Genomic DNA, 24318 nt, shown 5'->3' on the forward strand with positions numbered 1-24318 from the left:
GATAATTTTTTATCCCAACAACCTCATCGCATCAGCCCCATTTCTCACAGAAAATTGACGTCGTTCTTCCCTCCGCGGAAGAGTGAGCCGGGGACCGAGATGGAAATCGCCAGCCTAATATTAACGCGATACTGAACAATGGAGGAAGGGGGTGGGAGGTGGGGGGGGGTGTTTGGTAGGTTGTCCTGGTTTCACCTGGGATAGCATTAACTGACAGTCGCTCCAGGTAGACAGAAGCACAGGCGCCCTTACAGCACAGAACTGAGGCACGACTACCCGGAGAAGAAACCGTGGGCAAACGGGTCAGCGCGGACCTGAATGCTAACCAGCCGGCCGTCCTTCGGCTTCACCGTGGACACCGAGCGGCCTTCCCCACCGCGCGGCTCTACCGCAGATACGCCGCCAGTCGCCGCGACGCGGAGCGCCGGGGGAGATTAAGGGGCCTTATTCTAAACGGGAGCGAAGTCGACGCGCACGCCCCTGTGCGATTTCAAGGAGGGGCAGCGGACCGTAATGAAACCGCCGGTCATTTCCGACTCCTGGCCCCCTTAATTACTCTCAGGCCCTTGAAAACCCCCCGACGCTATAATTCTGTTTCAGCTCTTAGAGAGACACCCGTTATCCAGAACGACTTGCACGGATCACACCCTGACATAGGATCCATTTACAGCGGAATACTTTACCGAAGCAAGTCAGGCTAGGTACCTGGCTCAAGGATACGACGGCAGTACCTCAGCTGGGAATCGAACCCGCAACCTTTGAGGTACAAGCCCAGTTCCCAATATATATATATTATCCTGCTCCATGTAACTCATTTAACCATGTTGACATCTACAACTACAAAGAAAAAAAAAAGAAACTAAAATTAACACAGAGCAAGAGGATCTGTTTTCCCTGTGTTCTGGCTGTTACTGTGAAAATTTTGTATTTCCTGTGAATGCATGTATCACTGTTCAGTGTTCCAATAGGGCCAGGTTCTTAGGATTAGGTAATGCTGCCTATTTTACATCAAGAAAAAAAAGCCCTCCAAAAAAGTTTGAGGTCTTGAGAAATATTACGACGGATAGCATTAAAACACTTGCGTAATTGCTTCCAAGCTAAAGGGTTTGGTAATGAAATGATGCCATCTGCTGTGCGAATGGCAGTACTGCAATCCAAAACGCCCAGTTGTAGTCACCAAAGGCTGCAGACGCCAATTCAAGAAGGTCCGTCCCACAGCGCAATCAAGCCCGCTGCGACAGCATACCCCAGACACTTGATGAGCAAGTGGAGTGGCCTGTGTAAATATTTATAAACGACATGCTTATCAACAGCCCTCAAGAAACACCGCTCTCCAGCCAGAGATTACCTCGTAATTGAATTGATCACTTTTACAGTAATGAATTCTGCGCATGCATTACCAATGAAAGCAAACACCCCATTAGCCGATAAATTATTTGCGAAAGATCTGATGCGCGTGTAACAGAGAGCCCGAGGCGCCAGGAAGTGTTGTCTTAATTAGACAGACCGTGCGGGAAAAGAAAAAGCTTCGTTCCCGTTAATGCCATTATTATACTACGTATTACGTATCCTTAAGATTGGTTCCCGGTGTTGAAAAGTAACGGGTCTTCGTGAATGGTCTGTTACATAAAAAAGTGCTGGCAAACTCTGAGGTTTGACTTTAATTCAAAGCTCCAACCCCCGCACAGGCGACCCCGCCTTTCATTTATTACTGACAGGACATGACTTTCGCTACATTGCATTGACAGATCGGGTGATGGTGTTAGTCTAGAAATAAAGAATACGTTTCCTCCGCGCAATATTTCCCAGGATTCCAGACAATCCAGTCTCCCCGGCGCTGCTCCGAGTCTTTACCGCTATTGATTTTTATCATAGATAAGAGGCCTAAATCTCTCAAGGAGCTTTAAATCTCATATCCTTTAGAGACGCTGTATTAACTTCCTGACGTACAGTAAATAACCTTCAGTTATATTTCCGCGATGTCTTCTGTCTTCTGTCTTCGGCTTCGCAGACGGGAGGCATCGCCGCCATTAGCCACCGTAAAACGGCCCATTTGGACACTTTCAGGGGGAATGAAATATAGCAGCGCGACGAGCAGCCATTCTGCACACGGCGGCGCGTTGTCAGGGACAGTCCGTCATTAACGCTAGAGCGAGGCGCCGGACCGCGCGAGGAGCCACATAAAAGAAAAGGAAACGATCAGCAAATTTCTTAATGGGTTTTTGGTCCAAACCCAAAGATTTAAATCAAAATGTGAGGAGGGGGGTTGACTTGGTTTGTGGGGACCCTTTCCTGGGTGAACTATGAGTTGCCCATTACCTTAGGTAATCAAATTCACAGATTTTTTATATCTACAAAAAACGGCTCAGACATACAATGTTAACCCGGATGATTCCTCCTCATTGTGGCAATCCAAAGCTGGACCCACATAGAAATAGGGCCTGATTCACTAAGACCTCCAGCACGTGCAAAACCTTTTAACCACCGCAAAATCAATAACATGACCAATGATCGGTAATGGTATTTGTTCTCAACCAATCAGTGGGTGTGTTATTAGTTTTGTGTCCGCTAAAAGCTTTTGCACATGGTAAATTCCTTACTTAATCTGAGCAGCAGTGCTGATCTAGGATCAGTTTGTACTGTTGATATCCCAACTTTACTTATTATGAGCTAACTGGAAAACATCACTGTCCCTTCGCTGAGAAGTAAATTTTTTTTTAAGTAAAAAAATTAAATTCAATGATTAGCACTGACATTTGAAAATAAAAAAAAACCACCATAAGAATTCAGGATGACTTCCCATAGATTTGGAAAAATCAAACATGAGGGAAAAAAACAGCAAAATTGCACTTGAAGAAAAAAAATTCCAACATCCAAGCTTCATATTCATACCATTACAAGATTTATTTGCCACCAACAGGTGTGTAAATGATAAAGACTCATCTGGCGTCCAAGGTGTCGTCCGTCTGCGAGACCCTGGGGTCGCCCCCTGGACAGCGTCGGGGTCTGCGGTGTCCGTTTCGGCACTAAAATATTTACAGGGTCCTTCCTGGAAATGCCACGCTCTGATTGGCGGCCATTTTCCCGCTCTCGCGGCTCTGGTCTGTCCCGTGGGAGGGGCCTCCCCCTGACGGCCGCGAGCCGGTCGCTGGGTTCCGGCAGAGTGGTTAACCTCGATGTGCCTCGAGAAGGGGGGGGGGCCTGGCCCCGCCCCTCTGAGCGCGCTCAGTGAAGCCCGCCCCCGGTGTAGTGTTTCCGTGGTTACACAGCGGAGCACACACATGACCGAACAAGTGTGTGTGTGTGTGCGTGTGTGTGTGTAGGGGGCTGTGCACACATGTATGCATATGTGCGCACGTCTGTGTTTGTATGTGTCTGTGTGTGTGTGCGCACCTGTGTGTATGTGCATGTGTGAACCAGACTTAATCTGACTGGAGTCACATAGATGATGTGTATGGTCCCTGAATTAGACCCTGGGGTAAGGGGGATTTGGGAGGGGGGGGGGGGGGGCAGCTTCAGCTCTCTCTGTTAACATAGACCCCCAGTGGAAGACAGTGCCTCCACACCCTCTCAGAGCTCTCTCCCAGCTGGCCGGCCACACCCCCTCTACCACCCAAGCCGTCCAAGTGTCCGTCACCACGCATGCACTTTCACCATCTCAGCCCTCCCCAGGGCACAAACCGCAATGACTCATCTGACAGAAAGCGCCGGATAAAATATATATATACATGCGTGAGTGTGTCTGTGTGTGTGTGTGTGTGTGTGTGTCTGTGTGTGTGTGTGTTTGAGCATGTGTGTAACCACTGTTCCCAGCAGCCGAGGTCCAGAATACAAACGGGGGGGGGGTTGTACAAACTCGAAACGTCCCTCTCTCTCCGGCTTGGGTCCGAACTGAGCGCGCTCAGAAGAAGGTCTCTCTGCACAGGGGGCAGGTGGACTTGTTGCTGGAAGTGAACCACTTGTACTGCGTTCAGAAAGAGAGAAACAGAAACAGGCCCAGTCACTCAGCATCCGCGTTCTCAAAGTTCCCAAATATCAGATATGCGCCCGTTTTCGCATTCAGTTTCCCGCTAGGCGCAGACCAAAGACAGGAAGTGTGTGCGTGCGTGCGTTCAGAATCCGACGCTCAGAGACGCCAGCAAACACTCAGCTTTATGCTGAAGGTGACTGCGGCTATAAAACTTTATGGCGAGCCGCGGTAACTATTCAAATAGGGGCCAGAGCTAAAATCAATCTTACAACGGTCTGCTTACTGCAGGACCTGATGTATTGTAATGACTTGATGCTTCACTGAAAATGACTGAGATGTATGATAGGGGCAAACCTGTGTGTGTGTGTGTTTGTGTACTGACATTCACACTGGGTAGATTATAAAGCGTAGGGCATTATTAACAAAAACGGCGGGAAACAAGGCTGCAGCTTATCTTTAACTGTGGTTTCAAATAAAGAATTAAAACGTGAATTCACATCCACTGAAAATGACTGAAATGTATGACAGGAGACAATCTGTGTGTGTGCGAGGGTGCAAGTGAGTGAGTGAGTGAGTGAGTGAGTCTATGAGTGAGTGAGTGAGAGTGAGTGAGTGAGTAGGTGTGATGAATGAGTGATTGAGAAGGTGTTATCAATGAGCGAGTGACTGAGTGAGTCTGTGAGTGAGTGAGTGAGTGAGTGAGTAGGTGTGATGAATGAGTGAGAGTGAGTGAGTAGGTGTGATGAATGAGTGATTGAGAAGGTGTGATGAATGAGTGAGTGAGTGAGTGAGTGAGTGAGTGAGTGAGTGAGTAGGTGTGATGAATGAGAGAGTGAGTGAATCAGTGAGTCTGTGAGTGAGTGAGTGAGTGAGTGAGTGAGTGAGTAGGTGTGATGAATGAGTGAGTGAATGAGTGAGTCTGTGAGTGAGTGAGTGAGTGAGTAGGTGTGATGAATGAGCGAGTGACTGAGTGAGTCTGTGAGTGAGTGAGTGAGTAGGTGTGATGAATGAATGAGTGAGTCTGTGAGTGAGTGAGTGAGTGAGTAGGTGTGATGAATGAGCAGTGACTGAGTGAGTCTGTGAGTGATGGTGAGTGGTGTGATGAATGGTGGTGAATGAGTGAGTCTTAGTGAGTGGTGAGTGGTGGTAGTGTGATGAATGGTGAGTGAGTGAGTAGGTGTGATGAATGGTGAGTGACTGAGTGAGTCTGTGAGAGGTGAGTGGTGGTGGTGTGAGAATGGGAGTGACTGAGTGAGTCTGTGGTGAGGAGTCTGGAGTCTGGAGTGAGTGGTGGTGATAGGTGTGATAAATGAGTGAGTGGTGAGTGAGTGAGTAGGTGTGATGAATGGGTGGTGGTGGTGAGTGGTGAGTGAGTGGTGGATGAATGTGGGGAGCCTCCAGACAGGCGGAGTGGAACTTCTTCTTGCAGGTGCGGCAGGCTTTCTTGGGCAGGGAGTAGTTGGACCCGTGGATGACAGAGAAGCAGATCATGCAGTCCTCCACGCCCTCGAAGCGCTTGTCCACGTTGTTCTTCCACAGCGACAGGCCCTCCATGATGCTTCCGTTCTGAAAACACACAGGAAGTACAACCTTCAGCCATCTGAACACACAGGAAGTACAACCCTCAGCTTCTACGTCTTCCCTCCAACTCCACTGCCTACTGTCCCACCATCGCCATTAAAGTACCTGGCTGTTAAGGGACGTGTCGATTGGTAAAGTATAATATTGAGTAAGTAGTAACATCTGCTTGCTGATTTCTGTAATAGAATCCTTAGTGAGTAAGCTAACTGCTGATTGGTGGAACAGAATCCTTAGTGAGTAAGCTAACTGCTGATTGGGGGAACAGAATCCTTAGTGAGTAAGCCAAGTGCTGATTGGTGGAATAGAACCCTATGTGAGTAACGGAGGTGCTGATTGGTGAAATACCGAACCTGGTGAGTTAGGTAGGTGCTGAGCTGCAGCATCCAGTTGCGCCACTGCTGCACGGCCACGCCCACACGCCGCCCGCTCTCCACCGATATGGAGCCCAGGGGGTAGTTCTGGGGCAGCTGGATCACCAGCTCGATGAAAATGTCGTCCACCGAATATGTGGCTATCACCTCTCTGGTGGCTGAGCGGGCTTTCACCTGGAACATACACACAGACACACACGCACACACAGAAATTTTAATAACCGTATTGTATAAATGTATAACTTCATTTTGTGAACAGCTGTAAAAGGCAGCGCCCGTATCGGACCACGGCAAAACATTTACAGCACGTCTTCATCCGCGAGTCGCAAAGATAAAGCCAGTCACAGAAATAATTACTTAACAAAACAGCAGTATGGCACGCTTGCGCCACCCAGTGGCAGAGAGTGAGAGAAACAGAGAGAGAGAGTGAGAATGAGAGAGAAAGAGTGAGAAAGGGTGACATAGTGAGAGAAAGAGTGAGCGAGAGGGTAACAGAAAGAGAAAGAGAGAGAGGATGACAAATAGTGAAAGAGAGAGAGAGACGGTGTGAGAGCGTGACAGAGAGAGAGAGTGAAAAAGAAAAGGAGAGAGAGAGAGGAGGCTCACCGTCATGCTGTGGAAGGTCTGGGTGCTGCTGTGCACTGAGGAGATCTCCTGGGCAGACAGCACGCCGCTCACGTACTTGCTGGTGAACTTGTCCACCGTGTTGAAGATGCGCTTGTCCTGCCCGTTCCACCACAGCCGAACCATGGCCGGCAGGTCCTTCAGCGCACTGTAGTACACCCAGCAGGCCAGGTGGGGGAGCTCCCACTGCATCCCGTCCCTCTCTGCAGGGGACGGAGAAATCAGGAAGTGTCAACCCCCGCTCTCTCAGAAACACAGAAGTCAAAATGTCTGCCCCTCTCCTCTCAGAAAGAGAAGTCAAAATGTCTACCCCCCTATGAGAAACACTGAAGTCAAAACATCTAACCCTCTCGTTGACAAATACCGAAGTGTCTATCCCTCTCTGAGAGACAGAGTAAAGTGTCGGTCTAAATTTATCTCTGAGAGAAAAAGTGAGAGTGTTTAAGTATCCCTGAGAGAGACTAAGAGTCTAACTCTGAAAGAAAGAGCGAACACAATATATCTAACACTGCTTCTCAGGGAGACGAAAGATAAAGCGTTTTATCTCAGAGGCTGAATTTACTGTGTTTGCCGTGAGGCTTTGTTTACTGTAGAGTCTTCAAGTCTCACAGTTACCCATCGCTATTAAACATATTTTACAGTAGCAAGCAGCAGTTTGGATTTGCACTGAAACTGGCATGGATACGATCTTATAACAATGAGACAGATGCTGACCCCCCTGCCATAAAATAAACTTCAGTTACAGCACCTCAAAATTCAAATCTGCTATCTTGTAAAAATGCCAACAACAAAAAAACACTGAACAGCCCAAATACATTTATCTCTAATGCTACTACCAAAACAATCTCACAAAGGAAACTGCTTTGTGCACATTCTTAGCGGAGGGAGTTATGCAGTTAGCATTAACTGTCAAAAACTCATTTAGCACATTTAGCAGTTAGAGCAGTTGGCTCATATTCACAAAGCATCCCAGAGCGCCCATCTAGAATCAGTGTAGCATTTTAGCTAGCATTATAGTGTAGAATTCATAGCATTTCCGATAATGGACAAGGTCCTAGATTAGCACTCCCGCTCCGAGATTCTTTATGAATATGGGTCCTTGTGAATACTGTTTTTGTGAACAGGAATTCTGATCTCAAACTCCCTGGTTAAACTGAGGAGAAATTAAAAAAAGGAATGAATGGATGGATGGATGGATGGATGGATGGATGATAAAGAATGAATGAATGAATGAATGAATGGATGGATGGATGGATGGATGGATGGATGGATGGATGGATGGATGGATGGATGAATGAATGAATGAAAGGCAGAGACGTCCGCACTCACTGCGCACGGACAGACACAGGTCCTCGGTGAAGAAGGTCTTGGGGTCTTTGGCCCCCGGTTCGGCCACCTGCCCCGGGAGGGAGGGGTTTTCGGGCATGAGGCGAAACAGGTGGAGCAGAAGCGTGTGCAGGGACCGGCTCTTCCGCAGGAACAGGGAGTACTGCACCCTCAGCTGCACACAGGGCACAAAGCCAATCTCAAACTCAAACTCGAATGCTGGCACAAATTCACACTCACATGCAAGGACAAATTCAAACTCAAATGCAAGCACAGACTCAAATGCAAATACAAATTCAAACTCAAATGCAGGCACAAACTCAAACTCAAATGCAGGCACAAACTCAGACTCAAATGCAAACACAAACTCAAATGCAAATGCAAATGCAAGCACAAACTCAAAACTCAAATATAAACGCGGATTCAAACTCAAACCCCTCAGATACAGAAGGCACACAGTTGAGTGACTCACGTGGGACGGTGAGGCCTTGAAGAAGGTGAGGATCAGCTTCCAGGCCAGCAGGTATCCCAGGATGCAGCAGTGCTCGTCGCTGAGCGGCTGCACCACGGCGTACTCGCCCACCGGCACGCCGCCCAGGATGTTGTCCAGCAGCTCCTCGGCAGTCGCCAGGACCGACATCAGGGCAGCAGGGGGCGATCTAGAGCCAGACAGAGACACCTTTACTTCCTCTTACTCCACCTCTACCATCTCCCAGAAAGGCTCTGTTTTTAGTGACCTTAAAAAGCCATTTTTTTCCTGTGTGGGCTGGAGCCTAAAAATGGAGGGAAAAACCGTTTAATTTTCAAAAACATCCATCGCCTCAGACGGCCTAAGACGACCGGAGGCTTCACGCGGTCGAACTGTGGGCCCCCCGACAGACCAGAGGGGGGCGCTGGTACGCGACGACACGCGGACCTCCTGCCGAACGTCACCTCCCTTACCGCCAGCCTCCCCAAAAATGTCCGCCAGCCGAAAAAAAGCCCGTCATCGCACGCCCGCGGGCGAAATTAATTACACAGCCTGGCGACAGCCCGGGCGAGGGAAGAGAGAACGCTCTGTGACAGACACATTTCACGCCGAACCCTCTGAGGGATTACGAATCGACCGGCAAAGCTTTTAACGTTTTAATCGCGTGTCATTACACTTACGCCCGGCCAGTGAAAAAGCAATTAATTGCCGGCGTCTCCGAGGGCAACGCTTACATCGTTTGTCACTCGTTAATACGAATGAAATGTATGCGATTGCTATGGACTTGAGTCTTTGTAAAAAATATAAAAAATGTAAATCAATGCTCACTGTTACTGCTAAAAGCGTCATTAGCCTGCAGCTGTGGAAAACTCCAATGAGTGTTTTAACAGGATATGCATCCGACACGCGCACACACACACACAGTGCAGACACACACACACACACACGCACACACACACACAGTGCAGACACAAGCGGGTGCACACACACACACAACAAAGAACACGCCTGCACGCACGCATACACACACAGCGTGCAGAACACATATATACAAAACAGAAACATGCAAGATCGCACATATTAAGGTGCACACACGCACACACACACACACACACACACACACATAGAACATGCAAGCTCATACATATTCAGGAACACACACGTGCACACGCACGCACGCACGCACACACAAACATCCGCATGTGCTCCTGTTTATCATAACAGCCAATTACACAGCATGCAATAAGGAAATTACACCACCAACAACACCACAGATTAATACGCACACGCAGGGGGTAAATGAGCAATAGGCTGCATCACTGCTCTTGTTCGGTGGGCTTTTATATGTCAGAAAGGTGCCTAAAATAAAAACCTATGCCTGATGCATACTGACATCAATGCGCCCTCTGCTGGTAAGAATGAGTAAAGCTCAGGTGCACCAAAAATGGAACATATTCCACTTGCCACACGTCGAGAGTAATGAGAACGGCAAGTCTTGATAACGCGGGTACACGAGCGCGGACCCCCACGACCGCGAGCCGGAGCACTCACAGGCACGGCTCTTCGCCATCGTCATCCTCACACTTCCCGCTGTCGCTCTCGCTGTCACACTCGGGCAGCTGGGGCATCACCCTGAAAGAACGGGGAGAACGGGGGAGAGACGAGCGCAGCAGGTCAGCGCACACGACCAGAGTACAGCAGCAGGCCCTAGGCTGCAGTCTCACATTACATTACATTACATAGAGCTAGCAGGAGTCTCACACAGAGCTAGTGAAGTAGAGCAGTTTAAGCTGTACTTGCATTAAGACCTGAAGTCTCACATAGAGCTAGTGAAGTAGAGCAGTTTAAGCTGTACTTGCATTAAGACCTGAAGTCTCACATAGAGCTAGTGAAGTAGAGCAGTTTAAGGTGTACTTGCATTAAGACCTGAAATCTCACATAGAGCTAGTGAAGTAGAGCAGTTTAAGGTGTACTTGCACTAAGACCTGAAGTCTCACATAGAGCTAGTGAAGTAGAGCAGTTCATAATGTGCGTAGTGGTTAAAGGCTGCAGTCATACACAGAGCTAGTGAAGTAAAATAGATGATAATGTGTGTATTGGTTAAAGGCTGCAGTCATACACAGAGCTAGTGAAGTAAAATAGATGATAATGTGTGTAGTGGTTAAAGGCTGCAGTCATACATAGAGCTAGTGAAGTAGAGCAGTCCATAATGTGCGTAGTGGTTAAAGGCTGCAGTCATACACAGAGCTAATGAAGTAAAATAGATGATAATGTGTGTATTGGTTAAGGCAGCAGCCTCACTTGCTGAGCACGTGGAAGGCGGTCAGCTGGACAGGCCGGGCCTTGAACAGCAGCAGGGGCGTGAGGGTGTTCAGGAGCGTCTGCAGCGGCTCCGGCAGGTTGGTCTTCTGCCCCGCCACAAATTTGGGCGGGAGCTTGTTCTGGGTCAGCAGCTGGACCGGGACCCACTGCAGGGCTTCGCCCACGGCCCCCAGAACCGCCTGGGGGAACAGGGCGTCGTCCGGCTCCCTGTACTCTTCTACAAGAACACGGGACAGTAGAAAACGGACGTTAGACTTTTAATTTAATTCTACCCCAGGTGACTTTTAAAGCTTTTTTTGAGCTTGTTTTATCATTTTTCTTTCAATATATTTTCCTAATATTTCACAGGAAGTGGAAGCAGCATATAAAATTCACCAGTGATCTTGACCAGCAGAGGGAGGAGCAGGCTGTGCATCCCCTCAACGAAAAACTCCTCCCACTCATTCCGCAGGTTGGGCGGCAGTTGGTCAGCCACGCCTGCAGGGGGCGCTGAGAAGAACTCGCTCAGCGTCACGATCAGGCCACAGTTCTGAGACACAAACAGCTGCACCCAGGGGTTCCAGAAAGCGCCCGTGTTCTCACTGGCGGCCTGGAAAAGAGAGGTCAAGACACGGGCCAATCAGAACTCGACTGAGCTGTAAAGCCAAGGACAAAGACAACGCCAACTTTACAGGGAACAAAGAGGTGTTCCCTGGAACATGACTGGTACTCAACCTTCAGATTAAAAGTCCCACATCAGAGTGTGAGTTTTCACTGCTAAATAACCAGTACCTGACCTTCAGAATAAAAGTCCAACATTAAAACAGAAGTGTTCCCTAGCTAAGTGACCAGTACCTGAGCTTGAGATTAAAACAGAGTCAAAGCACAGTTGTTTCCTGCTCGATGGCCAAAACTTTGACTGTCAGATTAAAAATCCAACATCAAAGCAAAATTTTTTTACTAAATGACCTGACGTTCAGATTAAAAGTCCCACAACAAAGCAGAGTTGTTTCCGGCTAAATGACCAGCCCTTCAGAGTAAAAGTCCCATAATGTGGCGCGTACCTCCAGCCAGGCCAGCATGGAGCAGAGCAGGAAGTCCCAGTGCGTGTCCCGCAGCATGGCGGGAGAGTGCACCATCAGCCGGGACAGGAAACGCATCATCTCCACGTTCAGAGACAGCGCCCCAGCTGAAGCCGTCTTCAGGTCACTGAGCCCAGACAGGAACAGAAGAACAACACGCACCAAAATGTTTACAGCACACAGTAATGGCATTACTACAATACATTTGATTTATGAAATGTTTTTCTTGCGCTACATAAATTTTTTTTTATCGTAGTCGTAAAATGTCAATGTTCTAAACTCTGGCTGCAAACCAAAGTTCCCCTCGTGGGACCATAAAGATAGTTTACATAACGGTGCGTATGATCACATTTAACTCTGCAGTTCTTTGGCATGACGGAGTTTACCTGCTAAACAGGAAGAGCTCTTCTTTGACATTGCGCCATTCCATCATCGTGGCAACAACGGCCAGCAGAACCTCCTCCTCTACGGGCGTCTCCGTTTCCAAGCAACAGTGCAGGACCGCAAGGCACGCCATCCCACCTGCAACAGCGTGATCGTATTCAACCATGTCCAACACTACCACAACAACCACAACGTCAACCACAATGATATCCAACCATGTCCAACACTACCACAACAACCACAACGTCAACCACAATGATATCCAACCATGTCCAACACTACCAGAACAACCACAACGTCAACCACAATGATATCCAACCATGTCCAACACTACCACAACAACCACAACGTCAACCACAATGATATCCAACCATGTCCAACACTACCACAACAACCACAACGTCAACCACAATGATATCCAACCATGTCCAACACTACCACAACAACCACAACGTCAACCACAATGATATCCAACCATGTCCACACTCCACAACAACCACGTCAACCACAATGATATCCAACCATGTCCAACACTACCACAACAACCACAACGTCAACCACAATGATATCCAACCATGTCCAACACTACCACAACAACCACAACGTCAACCACAATGATATCCAACCATGTCCAACACTACCACAACAACCACAACGTCAACCACAATGATATTCAACCATGTCCAACACTACCACAACAACCACAACGTCAACCACAATGATATCCAACCATGTCCAACACTACCACAACAACCACAACGTCAACCACAATGACTCACCAGTCCAACACTACACAACAACCACAACGTCAACCACAATGACATTCAACCATGTCCAACACTACCACAACAACCATAACGTCAACCACAATGATATTCAACCATGTCCAACACTACCACAACAACCACAACGTCAACCACAATGATATTCAACCATGTCCAACACTACCACAACAACCACAACGTCAACCACAATGATATCCAACCATGACCAACACTACCACAACAACCACAACAAAATTCATGCATGCTCAACAATGCGTGTCAGCCACAGTGACATTCAATCATGTCTAGCGCTGTGTGAGTGTGTGTGTGTGTATGTGTGTGTCTGTAAACCAGGATTAGGGTCAATTTCATTTCAGTTCGGCCAGAATTCTTCATAAAACACAGGCATTTTTCAATTCACTCCCTGAATGAACTGAGCTGAAATGGATTTGCTATCTCCATCTCTCATTCAGCATTATCACCGACCGTCTGAACAGGATTCCCATCCAATTCCAAACTCCGTTTCCTCTGGATTTTCCCATTACTTTCACTCCAGCAATTTTCCTTTTATGTTCTGGGACAGTGAGATATCTGAGCGGGCTGTGAATGTCTGCAGTACTCACTTCCTTAACTTTCTCGGTTTTACTTGCACACTGGGTTTCTAATTGGTCGGTCAGGGTGAGATTGACAGGTGAGGGGGCGGAGTTTGCGCCTTACTGAAACCGTTGTTCGGGTCCGTGTCCTGCCAGTTGAGGAGCTCGGAGATGGACAGGGCGACCAGAGACTCCCTCTCCTCTCTGGACAGGGAGGGACAGAGGACCTGGATGGTGCAGAGGCGGTGCTCCGTCAGGGGGAAGAAGCTGGAAACAGCAGAGAGAGGGATTGGAGGAGACGTTATAGCGCAGTGCTCTGATTGGAGGATGTCTCAAATTGCTGTGCTCTGATTGGAGGAGATGTCATAGCGCTGTGTTCTAACTGGAGGAAACATTATAGCACAGTGCCCTGATAGGAAGAGATGTTATAGCGCAGTGATCTGACAGGATAATGAGAGGTGTGTGTGTGTGTCTACCATTGAAGGCAAAACATTCCAATTTGATGAACTTTTCCAAATGCATTAACAAGAGTGACCAAGTGCATATCGCTGTAAAAGATGTTCTGTACAGTACTAACGGATGGGAAACTCCTCTTAACCAACAGCAACTTCCTGTAGTTAAAAAAAGGGGACAAAGGTACGTAGGAGCTGAGCATCTGGCGTGTCTAAAGAATCTGCGCCCACACTCTCGGCGCTCTGACAGAGGGAGGAAGCCGGGAGCCGAAATCACCGCCGTGCTCCTAACATGGACATTACACGCCACCTAGCCGCTCAGCAGATGTTTCTGCCTCTGGGCGATGTGTGTAGCTTATACACAGCGGACACGATGCTAATTTACAGAGCCAGTTTCCTCGCTTGCTCCAAGGACAGGGACACGATGTTCCACCTGGGATTCACACCTACAGCGCTGGTGTGACACATCCGCTCCTGCGAACGGGTCCCTACGCCTCGGCCCTCAGGTAAAAAATGATGCCTCCGCCCTGTTCCTGAGGTAAAAATGATGCACCCGTGTCGCCATGGTTACCTCTCCACACTCCCGTACAGCTTCTTGACACTGACCACGCCCCTCATTCGGATGTAGCTCGCGAGCGTCAGCGTCCACAGCGACCCCTCCTCCAGTGACCTGTGATTGGTGGGGACACAGAAAAGCTGTGGAATGCTGCATTCTCATTGGTTAAACTAACACACAGGCTTTCAGTACATTTCAGCTGAACACACAGTCTGCAATGAGTGTCTCAGACAAAAGCTTTTAACTAAGGTAGGCAGACATATTACTAAAATATTTATTTAGAAATTATTTGATAGGGAAATATATACTGGTATAGACACATTGCTTAAAACAACGATCTAATGCATTGCACCATAACATTTATAACTCAGAATTATTAGAATTATTCAGAATAATCAACATTTGTCCCTAGAGCCTGTTAAACAAATATAACCATACATAAATATCCAGATAATATATACCAAAAAGATTTTTGGCGGTATTAACTCACTGAGCAAACAGCGTTTCCAGCACGTCGCATCTGTGTTCAGCCTGTTTGCTTATGCGATCTGCTGTTAGGTTCAGCTCCTGGAGCATCCGAAGGTAGTCAGTCACCACCGCAGGGGAGAACTCCATCACCTCCTCACACCACTGCATGGCAAACAGCACCTCCGACACTGACGGACAGATAGACAGACAGACAGAGAGAGAGAGAGAGACAGACAGAGAGAGAGAGTGAGAGAGAGAGAGAGAGAGAGAGAGAGAGAGAGGGACAGACAGACAGACAGAGACCGACAGACAGAGAGAAAGAGAGACAGACATACAGAGAGAGAGACAGACAGACAGGCAGAGCGAGAGAAAGAGAGGGAGAGACAGAGAAAGAGAGAGTGAGAGAGAGACAGACAGACAGACAGACAGACAGACAGACACAAACACATGTCATTGCTGTCACAAAGGAGACTGCAGAGATAAAGCTCAACATCATTTCCCCAATTTTCTCCATGAATTTCTCCTCATTTAGGTACTGTTATAGATGCTGAAGGTAGAACGCTCCGGGAAATGTTGTCCATGATTAGTGTAAACAGTAATTAAGCAGTAATTCTATAAATCATATGACCCCCCCCCCCATGAACACTGAACACAACATAACCACCCGGCTGTAATTATCGAACGACAACATTATTGAGTGAGGTCGCAAGGGGGGGGCCCTCAAACAGCCTGACACGCTTGACTGGACAAGTGAACCCCTAACCCCCAATATGACAATAACACACCATTACATAACATTACATAACCTTACTGTCAATCACAGGCATTTAACAGACGCTCTAGTCCAGAGCAACTAACACAGCTTTTGAATTTAATTATACAGTATCAATTTATGCAGCTGGATATGTACTGAAGCAATGTAGGTTAAGTACCTTGCTGAAGAACCTGTGACCTTTTGGTTACAAGACCAGTTCCTTACCCGTCATACTACACTGTCGCCCAAATTACCAGAGAATACTGGACATTCAAATTTGTGAAAAATTAGTGTTATTTTGCCATATTAATAATCATTCTTGATCCAAGCTGATGACATCATGACTGTTTGCAGACATGGGAGTTTCCTGCTTACCGGTGTGCTTGAGGTCAGGGAGCTTGGGAGAGCCTGCCCCCTGGTGGCCAGGGGCTTCCATGGCAGCCAGGAGGACCTTCCCCAGGAGGGCCGAGGCGCTGAGGTGGGCCGGGAGCTTGGAGGAGCAGCGGAACTTCCACACGTCTATGCAGGGGTACGCACGCGTCACCCGGAGACGCCCCGACAACAGGGGGGACTTCACCCACTGCAGGTGAGGAGGGGAGGGAGAGAGAGGAGAGGGAGGGAGGAGAGGGGAGAGAAGAGGGGAGGAGGGGGAGGGGAGAGGGAGGAGAGAGAGAGGGGGAGGGAGGGGAGGGAGGAGGAGGGAGGAGGGAGAGAGGGGAGAGAGAGAGAGAGAGAGGAGGGAGAGAGGGGGACAGGGAGAGAGGGGGACGAGAGAGAGGGAGGGGGAGAGAGAGGGAGAGAAAAAGAGAGAGACAGAGAAGGAGAGAGAGGGAGGGGGAGAATGTATTATTGGAAAAAAAACAACATTTAATTTAATTCCTGGTCAGCGTTACATGTTGTCAGAGGTCAGAGGTCGTAGGTGAGAGGTGAGGGGCGGGTGCGCGTACCTGGGGGGGCAGCGCGTGTCTGATCCTCTTCCACTCTGCAGCGCTGGGGGTCAGGCAGCTGATGAACGCAGGCAGGAGCTGGACCCCACCCTGACTGCTGCAGCTGAGCAGTGTCTCCACCAGTGTGTGCACCGCTGACATCAGCGCCTGCAGGCTGGAGGGGGGGGGGGCAAGGGGGGGCAGAGTGGCATCAAAAGAGCCCCCGAGTGATCACTTTTAGCACTTTTAAAAATCAGGATCCCTGTCTTTTTCCCAGCATGCATTAGCTTTTTATCCCACCAGTTCACTCTCTTGTAGTATTTCGGAAAAGCACTTTGTGCACCTGCAAAAAAACAAAAACAACAGATACGACACCATTTCCCCACAAAATGGAGTGAAAGTAATAACACAAGAATTAAAGAGATGAATAATGTTAAACTGTGTTAGTGCTTTTCCCCACTTTAGGCCAGAGAGCTGCCCTTGTTCAGGCGCATTACCTTCTCACGCCAAAGGGGGCGCTGAGGAGCTGTTTTTTCACCCAGACGGCGGCGCTGTGCAGGAAGGCTCCCTCGCGGAGCTCCGCCTCCGGCTGGCTGAGCAGAGAGTGGACTCCGGCAAAGCAGGCCTGCCTCAGCTTCTGCAGGAGAGAGTCTACAGCACCAGGCAATGGGCGTCAGCTCAACGGCCTTAACCCTTCAAAAGGAGCACGCTCACAAATACGTGATCAGAATGTCCCGAACTGAACATTCTAACGTTGATGTCACAATCACTACTGGTGACTGAAAGCAAAGGTGTTCTAGAACACTGACTTTTTGCTATAGGTGACTAGCGGGCGGTATAAAGACGCTAGCGGGCGGTATAAAGACGCTAGCGGGCGGTATAAATCACTAGCGGGCGGTATAGAGCTCACCGGACAGCCGCGTGCTCTCCTGGTCCTGCGCGCACAGCTGGAAGACGGTGAGCAGAAGCTCCTCGGCGGAGGCCAGCAGCAGGCAGCCCTTGAGCGAGGAGAAGAAGCTGGACGCCACCTCGCAGATGAAGGACACCAGCGGCTCCATGTTGCCCGCGTCCGACAGGTCCTTGGCCTCGGACAGCGTCGCGTGCAGCTTATCGATGATCTTCTCCACGTACTCCTCGCCGATGAGCCTCTCTGCGAAGGAACACGCCATCGAACCTTCCGATTAACTCAAATCACGCAAATCGTGTAATGACATTCCCAGCGTAAGTAGAATCCAGCAGCTCTAAGCTTTGGCTATGAACATTGCGCTCAGAAAGGCCAGCTCTGATTGGCTGTACTTCCCAGTCTCCTGCTCTGATTGGCTGTACTTGCCGTTGAGGTGGTGCTGTGAGAGCGCCAGGCTGATCAGAGCCCAGCTGTGGGTGTGGTCGGCGGTGGGCGTGGCCTTGGTCGACCTCGTGCTCCCCAGTCCCAGCTCGCACAGCTCCCCGGCCAATCCCACGAGCCTCTCCCCCAGGACCGCCCCCTTCAGCCAGCCAATCGAGGCCTCCAGACAGACCGGGTCTGCACATGCCTAGTAAAGAACCCCGCAATAAAACAGTCAGCACCCCAAAAACAGAGCAACCCAAATACACAGGAGTCAAACGGCCTGTTGCATTACCTTCTGTATGATCTGAAGAACAACGCCCCACTTTAGGTCCATCTGTGGAGAAACAGAAACAAATGCAATTTAAAGAACTCAATGTCAAATCATAGGAGTGACAAATCTATTGCATGACTAAAGTAACAGAAACAAATAAATCTATTATGAGTCTATGACAGTAGCAGGAACATAAACCAAAGCAATAATCACAAGTGCATCATGACTCATAACTAACCATATCATTCTCACAATGCCATCATGATGACAGTGAACCAACCATATCTTGTGACCTAACTGTATGATTCTATGATGACAGTGACCTAACCATATAGATTCTATGATGAGAGTGACCTAACCATATTGATTATATGATGAGAGTGACCTAACCATATTGATTCTATGATGACAGTGACCTAACCATATTGATTCTATCACAATATTGGCATAACCGTACTGACTCTATCGTGACAGTGCCGTAACTGTGCGAGGGCGTAGTGGCCCACCCTTACTCTGGTGATGTGGTTGAGGATGACCGTTTTCCCCTCAGTGGTGCGGCAGCAGTGCAGCGCGCTGAACACCATGTTCACCAGGAAGTCCGGGTGCCCGTACCGGTCCTGCCGGAGCCACACCACCACCTTCCGCAGCAGGAACCGGACCGCCGGGTTCTGGGCCAGCTCCTCCCCGCCCTGCTCTCCCGCACCCTTCAGCTCCTCCTCCCACTTCTGCTCCTCCTGCTCCTCCTCCTCGCCCGCCGGGTCCAGCAGCGCCTGGAAGAGCTGGCGGGAGGGGAAGGAGCTGACGAGGACGGACAGGAAGCGGAGGTGCGGCTCAGAGTCGTGGCGGCTGACCCGCGCCATGGCCAGCGCCGCCAGCCGGCACACCAGCGCCTCCAGGTGGCCGCTCTTCAGTGGCGGAGCCTCGCCCTGGCCCCGCCCCTCTTCCCGCTTGGGCTCCTCCCCCTCCTTCCCCTCTGGGCCCTCCTGGTCGGGGAAGCAGATCTTCACCGTCTTCTTCTTCTTCTTCTTCAGGCCGGACCCGACCTCGCCCCCTGCCGGGTTCTGCATGACGCGGAGCAGGGAGGCCACGCCCACCAGCTCCCCTGACTCCGCCCCCTCCTCCTCCTCCCGGTCCACCCGCCGCACGCAGAGCCGCCTGAGCCCCTCCCAGAAGTCCTCCAGCAGGCGGCGGAAGGCGGCGGCCTGGTCGGCTGACTCCGCCCGCTTCTCCCAGGAGACCAGCATGTCCGTCAGCTGGGGGAAGAGGGGCCCCCCCTGCAGGGCGGGGCTCCCCAAAGCGCTCTCCACAAGAGGCAGGAGCTGAGGGGAGAGAGAGGGAGGGGGGACAGAGGAGGAGCGAGAGCGATAGAGTGAGAGAGAAAGGAGAGGAGGGAGAAGGACAAAGAGAAAGAGAAACATTTGAGACATGCTGGATATAAATACCCAGGACACAACACGACGGGATGACTTTCAGAGAGCGGGAGGAGAGGCCAGGACACGGAGCTAAATTAGCCCACACGCTGACAAGCCAAACACTAAACACTTACACTAATGAAAAAAAAACACGCGGCCAAAATGTCCGCCACACATTCAGACTGAAGCCCGCTAAGCCGGGACTATTCGTTACAACCAGCAACCGCGCGGCAGTGACATTTACAAGCACGGTGCCTCTCTCTCCCTCCCTGTCTGCAGACAGCCAATCAGCAAGCGGCAAGGCCCTTGCAGCTTCCACGCGATTGGCAAAAACCATTGCATGGTCACATGGGAAGCTGTGTGACCTTGCTGCATCTAACTATTTTAAAAGTACCATCCCCTTTGTCCCTACTTGTACCTGACTACCAGTCTGTGGTAATATACTGCAACCCAATGTTACTATGGTAGTTGTAGACTACTGTTGTAGTCATTACTATCACTGAGGTATTTTAGTGTTGTGAGGGGAGAGGTGTTGTACAGTCGCTGAGGTATTTCAGCGTAGGTATTTGGGGAGAGGGTTGTCGTCGCTGTATACGTAGCGTTTGGATTGTCGGCGCTGGTTTCGTGAGGTATTTAGCGTAGGTATTTGGGGGAGAGGGGGTGCTGCTCTCTGACCTGCTCAGTGACGAGCGCGCTCTGGATCTGTCGGCCGCTCTCGTCCTCTCCGGCGTTCTGCAGGAGGGCGTACCGCAGGCATTCCACGGCGGCGAAGACGACGGCGGCGCTCTCCGACGGGCTGGCCAGCGCCCGCTCGCTCCGCAGCCTGAAAGGCACGTACGTGTGCGGGATGAGAGGCGGGAGGGGTCACCCGCCACGCCACGTCCCGTCCCCACGCGGGACACGGCTCACGTCAAAACCTGAGACCGAGTCTGGAGACGTCAGACTACCAGCTTTACACGTGCCCGTATGCTGTTTGCGTTTTATTCCCCAAATCAGTTCTTCTGTAACATTTCATTTACAAGAGACGTGGGCACAGTCATACTGTGTGCCCTACAGGGGTCAGATGTTAAACCTACATGATGCTTATAACTTATTATATCATTCTAACTGATGTCTAATATTGACACATAATAACACAAAATAGAACATCATCATGGTAAAAGAACGTCAAATCTGAATGGTCAATGTACAACATGACATTACGTTACAGGCATGAGTTCGTACCCCTGAATGACGGCAGTGAAGAAGGTGTTGTAGAACTCCATTTTGGGGTCGGTGACCTCCTGGGGCAGTTTGCTGATGAACGGGAGCAGGTTGGGGTGCAGGACAGTGGCCAGACCCCGGCCCCCCTCCCTCAGTAACCCCCAGAGTTTGGGCAGCACCCCTTTTCTGGCGTTCACGTGCGTCCAGCAGTCCTGCATCGGCACAGCATTACAGCGCATTATGCCAATTTTTTCAGAAATCACACAACACAAAGACATACTCCCTCTTTCTCTCTCTCTCTCAAACACACACACACACACACACACACACACACAACAGACTCTCTCTCTCTCACACCCAGCCTTACCGGGATGCTGGAGATGACGTGCAGTACGGCCTCCCACAGAGGGGGCAGCACCACGGGGTCCGTGTCCTCGATACTGAGCAGAACGGTGGGACAGGCGCGGCCGGCCTCCTTCTGGACCAGCTGAGGGGTGCGCTCGCACAGCGTAGCCACCGCCTCGAAAAACGCCCCTCGGATCTGTCAAAGAGAAGAGCACGAAGGGATCAAAATTCACATTATTTTACTCACAAAACTACTTGATAAAAGCCCACTAGTGCACAGAACCCAGCACATCCCATTTTAACAGGGTTCCGGAATATACCAGGGCAAGCACGGAATACTGAGTGTGTATTCCTCAATACTCAATATTCCAGAACACTGATGCTAACTACTCAACAGGAAACGTGACAGTTATTCAACTTTTAATTAGTTAGCTTTGCTAATGGACAGGGAAGGTATCATATACTTAAGGTTAAGTTTTTACGAAAGTACTTCCAAACAATGCCACAATCTTCTAGGGTTTGTCAACCCCCACAACGTCCCCCACCCCCCCTTACAAACTCGACAGTCTCCACACCTGAGGGATTTTGTGCTTGCTGTACTTCCAGAACTTGCTCTGCGCGATGAGATAGGCGAGCCGCTCCGACAGAGAGTCCAAGTCCTGCTGGGACAGAGTGGCCAGCAGCTTCTTCACGGCCAGCAGGGAGCTGGTCAACAGACGTGTGTACTTGGCCTCCCTCTCCTCCAGGGGCACACTCCTAAAAGAGCGGGAGTTTTATTCCACATGGAGCAACCTCTGTAAACCTCTTCATCAACAGAGTCAGAACAATCTTTCGCCTTGTGTAAAAAGCATACCGTATGCTTAGGACTATTATCTTACTGGACCTCTCGTGTCAATGTTCAAAGCCAGGCTGAATCAAATGCTTTCTCTCTGGCTTTGACGGTTTAGGTCTTTCAAAAGCTTGTGATACATTTTCCTGAGCATTCACAGGGCAGTGGGGTCTGATGTTAACGACTTACTGAGGGTCACTCAGGGTCTCAGGGGTTTCCTTCAGCAGGTTGTCTTGGAGAATCTGGAAAGGATAATCGGTTCATTTGATAAGCACTACGGTAAGTTTTCAAAAAAAAGGCTCAAAAGGCCTAGGATATTCAGTTACATGCTAAAGTATTGGGACAGTGACACAATTGCCGACTGTCAGTTTTAATTTGAGGGTACTTACATCCATATCAGGCAATCTGTGTAGGAATTGGGGAGACTATGCATAAAAAGGGCTGCAATTTCTACACCTGATATGGATGTATATACCAAAATAAAGCTGATGGTCAGCACTGTAATCTTACATTCATTTTTTATTTATTTTAAACACAAAATGTGCTGGAATACAGATCCAAAACAACAAAAAATTGCGTCATTGGCCCGACACCTTTGCATTAAACTGTATATCCCATAAGTTAAGGGGTACTCAGGACCTACATTTAGGACTTCCTCCTTACAGAACCCGAGGGCTTCGGGCTGCTTGCTGATGGGGAAGGCCGCCTCGAAGGCCTGGTTCGCAGCCGAGGCCGCGGGGGAGTAGGTGTCGCACTGAGCGATCAGCCAGTATCCCATGATGCTCTTCAGGTAAGGGGCCAGGTTCCTCCTGACTTTCAGAATCAGCTGTTGGAAGGACTGCTGTGTGGCTTCCCTGACACGTCTGTCATGGTCCTAGGATTAAAATATAAATACATAAATAAGTACGTAAATCGTCTATTAAAAGTTGTGGATGTCAGTATGGAGCGACATCTTTGAAACCAAATGTTGACCAATGCAATTCAAAAACCGTTATCAATATAAATGAAGTCCATCTCTTACCACTGAAATCTTGCAGTATATTCTCGGCCAGTAAGGAAGTACACCTTTAACGATCTCCGCCTCTCTTTCTTGGCACATCGAACCAAATTCTTGTACTGCCTTGGAGGAGGATTTTTAAAAATCAATATGCATTAAAATAATCTTGCCTTTTTTTTTAGGCCCAACAACTGACAACATACTGTTACCCCTACATGGCCATGCTTGTGTTTGCATTGGCTCGAAGAAATAATATTATTAGTAATACGTTTACCTTTATTCATTTCACAGAACATCCACATCAACAATGCTACGCAGTCTGTACTGACAACAGCTAAATGTTAAGGGGGGAGAACTCACCTTTAATTTTGTGACCGTGTCTCTTTTTGACAGCTTTCTCAAAACCATGCGAAAATCAGCGTCAACGAGATTGTCTATCTCCTCCGCCCCGAAGACAGCGGGAACATAGCCCAGGTCATTCGACGCGGTGGTGCCGAAGCCCACAAACCCGGGCACGGCACCCCGCTCTCGGGCCAACAGCTCGGCGGCTCTGCCGCTGCTAGACGGCTACAAGAAAAACACAGCAGATCACTACTACGCTATGACCCATCATCACATACGGTGTCCATCCGTGCCGTCTATAGCTAGACAACAGCCATGGACGAGGATCAACAAAATAAAGCTACTAAATTATAAGTGTAAAAACATCGTTCTTGCTATTCAAATTAGCTTTAAGTGAAAACATTAAGTTAACAAGCGAGAAAAATACAAATAGCTAGCAATGGCCGGTAAAGCTACCAAGCTCACTTACTAGCTGACGACTAGCTAACGTTAATTAAAGGTAAATACACGTAACATACCCGAACATTTCCTTTTGTTCTTTGTTTATTCTTCCCTCCCATTTGGTCGTGATTATGTTTTTAATGCTAAACAAACTTCTATATTGACTTTTGCACGTTGATCACCGAAGACCCTCATGTGAAACTGTATTTCTACGTCAGTCTCCGCCGCCACACGGAAGGTCGGTTCGGACGCGGAAGCACGTGTCATTAGTTTAGGTAAGAGGGTAAATAAAGACGCCATCTTTATTGTGGCCAACAGGAAAAATACCGGTAACTAGATGATTATAAGCTCTCTGGTGATTCAACTCAGTTACATTTATTGTTGAATAATAAACAGCGTAAATGTTTCAAAATATTCCCTTTCATATATTCTGATTGATACGATTGTCTATTCAAATATATTTCAAGTGAAGGCCACAGAAGTATTACATTACAGGCATTTAGCGGACGCTGTTATCCAGAGCGACTTAC

General features: G+C 49.1%; 1 protein-coding gene across 2 annotated transcripts; it reads right to left on the reverse strand.

The window, feature by feature from the left end:
- Positions 1-2879: 2879 nt before the first annotated feature.
- ltn1 (listerin E3 ubiquitin protein ligase 1) lies at positions 2880-24036 on the reverse strand. 2 transcript variants are annotated; one of them, XM_064352609.1, is made up of 30 exons: positions 23866-24036; positions 23366-23572; positions 23030-23128; positions 22652-22882; positions 22198-22250; positions 21755-21935; positions 21202-21375; positions 20856-21046; positions 20307-20454; positions 18732-19538; positions 18241-18282; positions 17952-18153; positions 17532-17771; positions 17119-17272; positions 16643-16796; positions 16071-16275; positions 14964-15129; positions 14489-14587; positions 13590-13732; positions 12111-12246; positions 11707-11851; positions 11039-11252; positions 10643-10880; positions 9893-9973; positions 8345-8531; positions 7876-8047; positions 6529-6749; positions 5902-6096; positions 5369-5536; positions 2880-3964 (listed from the first exon to the last, which is right to left on the reverse strand). In XM_064352609.1, exons 1-30 carry the CDS (start codon positions 23905-23907, stop codon positions 3902-3904), a joined length of 5358 nt encoding a protein of 1785 aa, XP_064208679.1. In that variant the 5' UTR covers positions 23908-24036; the 3' UTR covers positions 2880-3901. The 2 variants fall into 2 exon arrangements, with proteins under 2 accessions (XP_064208679.1, XP_064208680.1); XM_064352610.1 differs by having other exon boundaries at positions 17532-17767; positions 17948-18153.
- Between the last annotated feature and the right edge of the window lie 282 nt (positions 24037-24318).

The sequence above is a fragment of the Anguilla rostrata genome, chromosome 9, assembly GCF_018555375.3.
Source record: "Anguilla rostrata isolate EN2019 chromosome 9, ASM1855537v3, whole genome shotgun sequence".
In the NCBI taxonomy this organism is placed as follows: Eukaryota; Metazoa; Chordata; class Actinopteri; order Anguilliformes; family Anguillidae; genus Anguilla; species Anguilla rostrata.

Excerpts from the sequence above, each read along its gene's own strand:
- ltn1 (XM_064352609.1), bottom strand. The coding sequence starts at position 23,907 with ATGGGAGGGAAGAATAAACAAAGAACAAAAGGAAATGTTCGG. Across the intron at positions 9,974-10,642 it reads GCCTTCCACGTGCTCAGCAA|GGTGATGCCCCAGCTGCCCG; the intron begins GTGAGGCTGCTG and ends CCGTTCTTTCAG. Across the intron at positions 6,097-6,528 it reads AGACCTTCCACAGCATGACG|GTGAAAGCCCGCTCAGCCAC; the intron begins GTGAGCCTCCTC and ends TGTATGTTCCAG.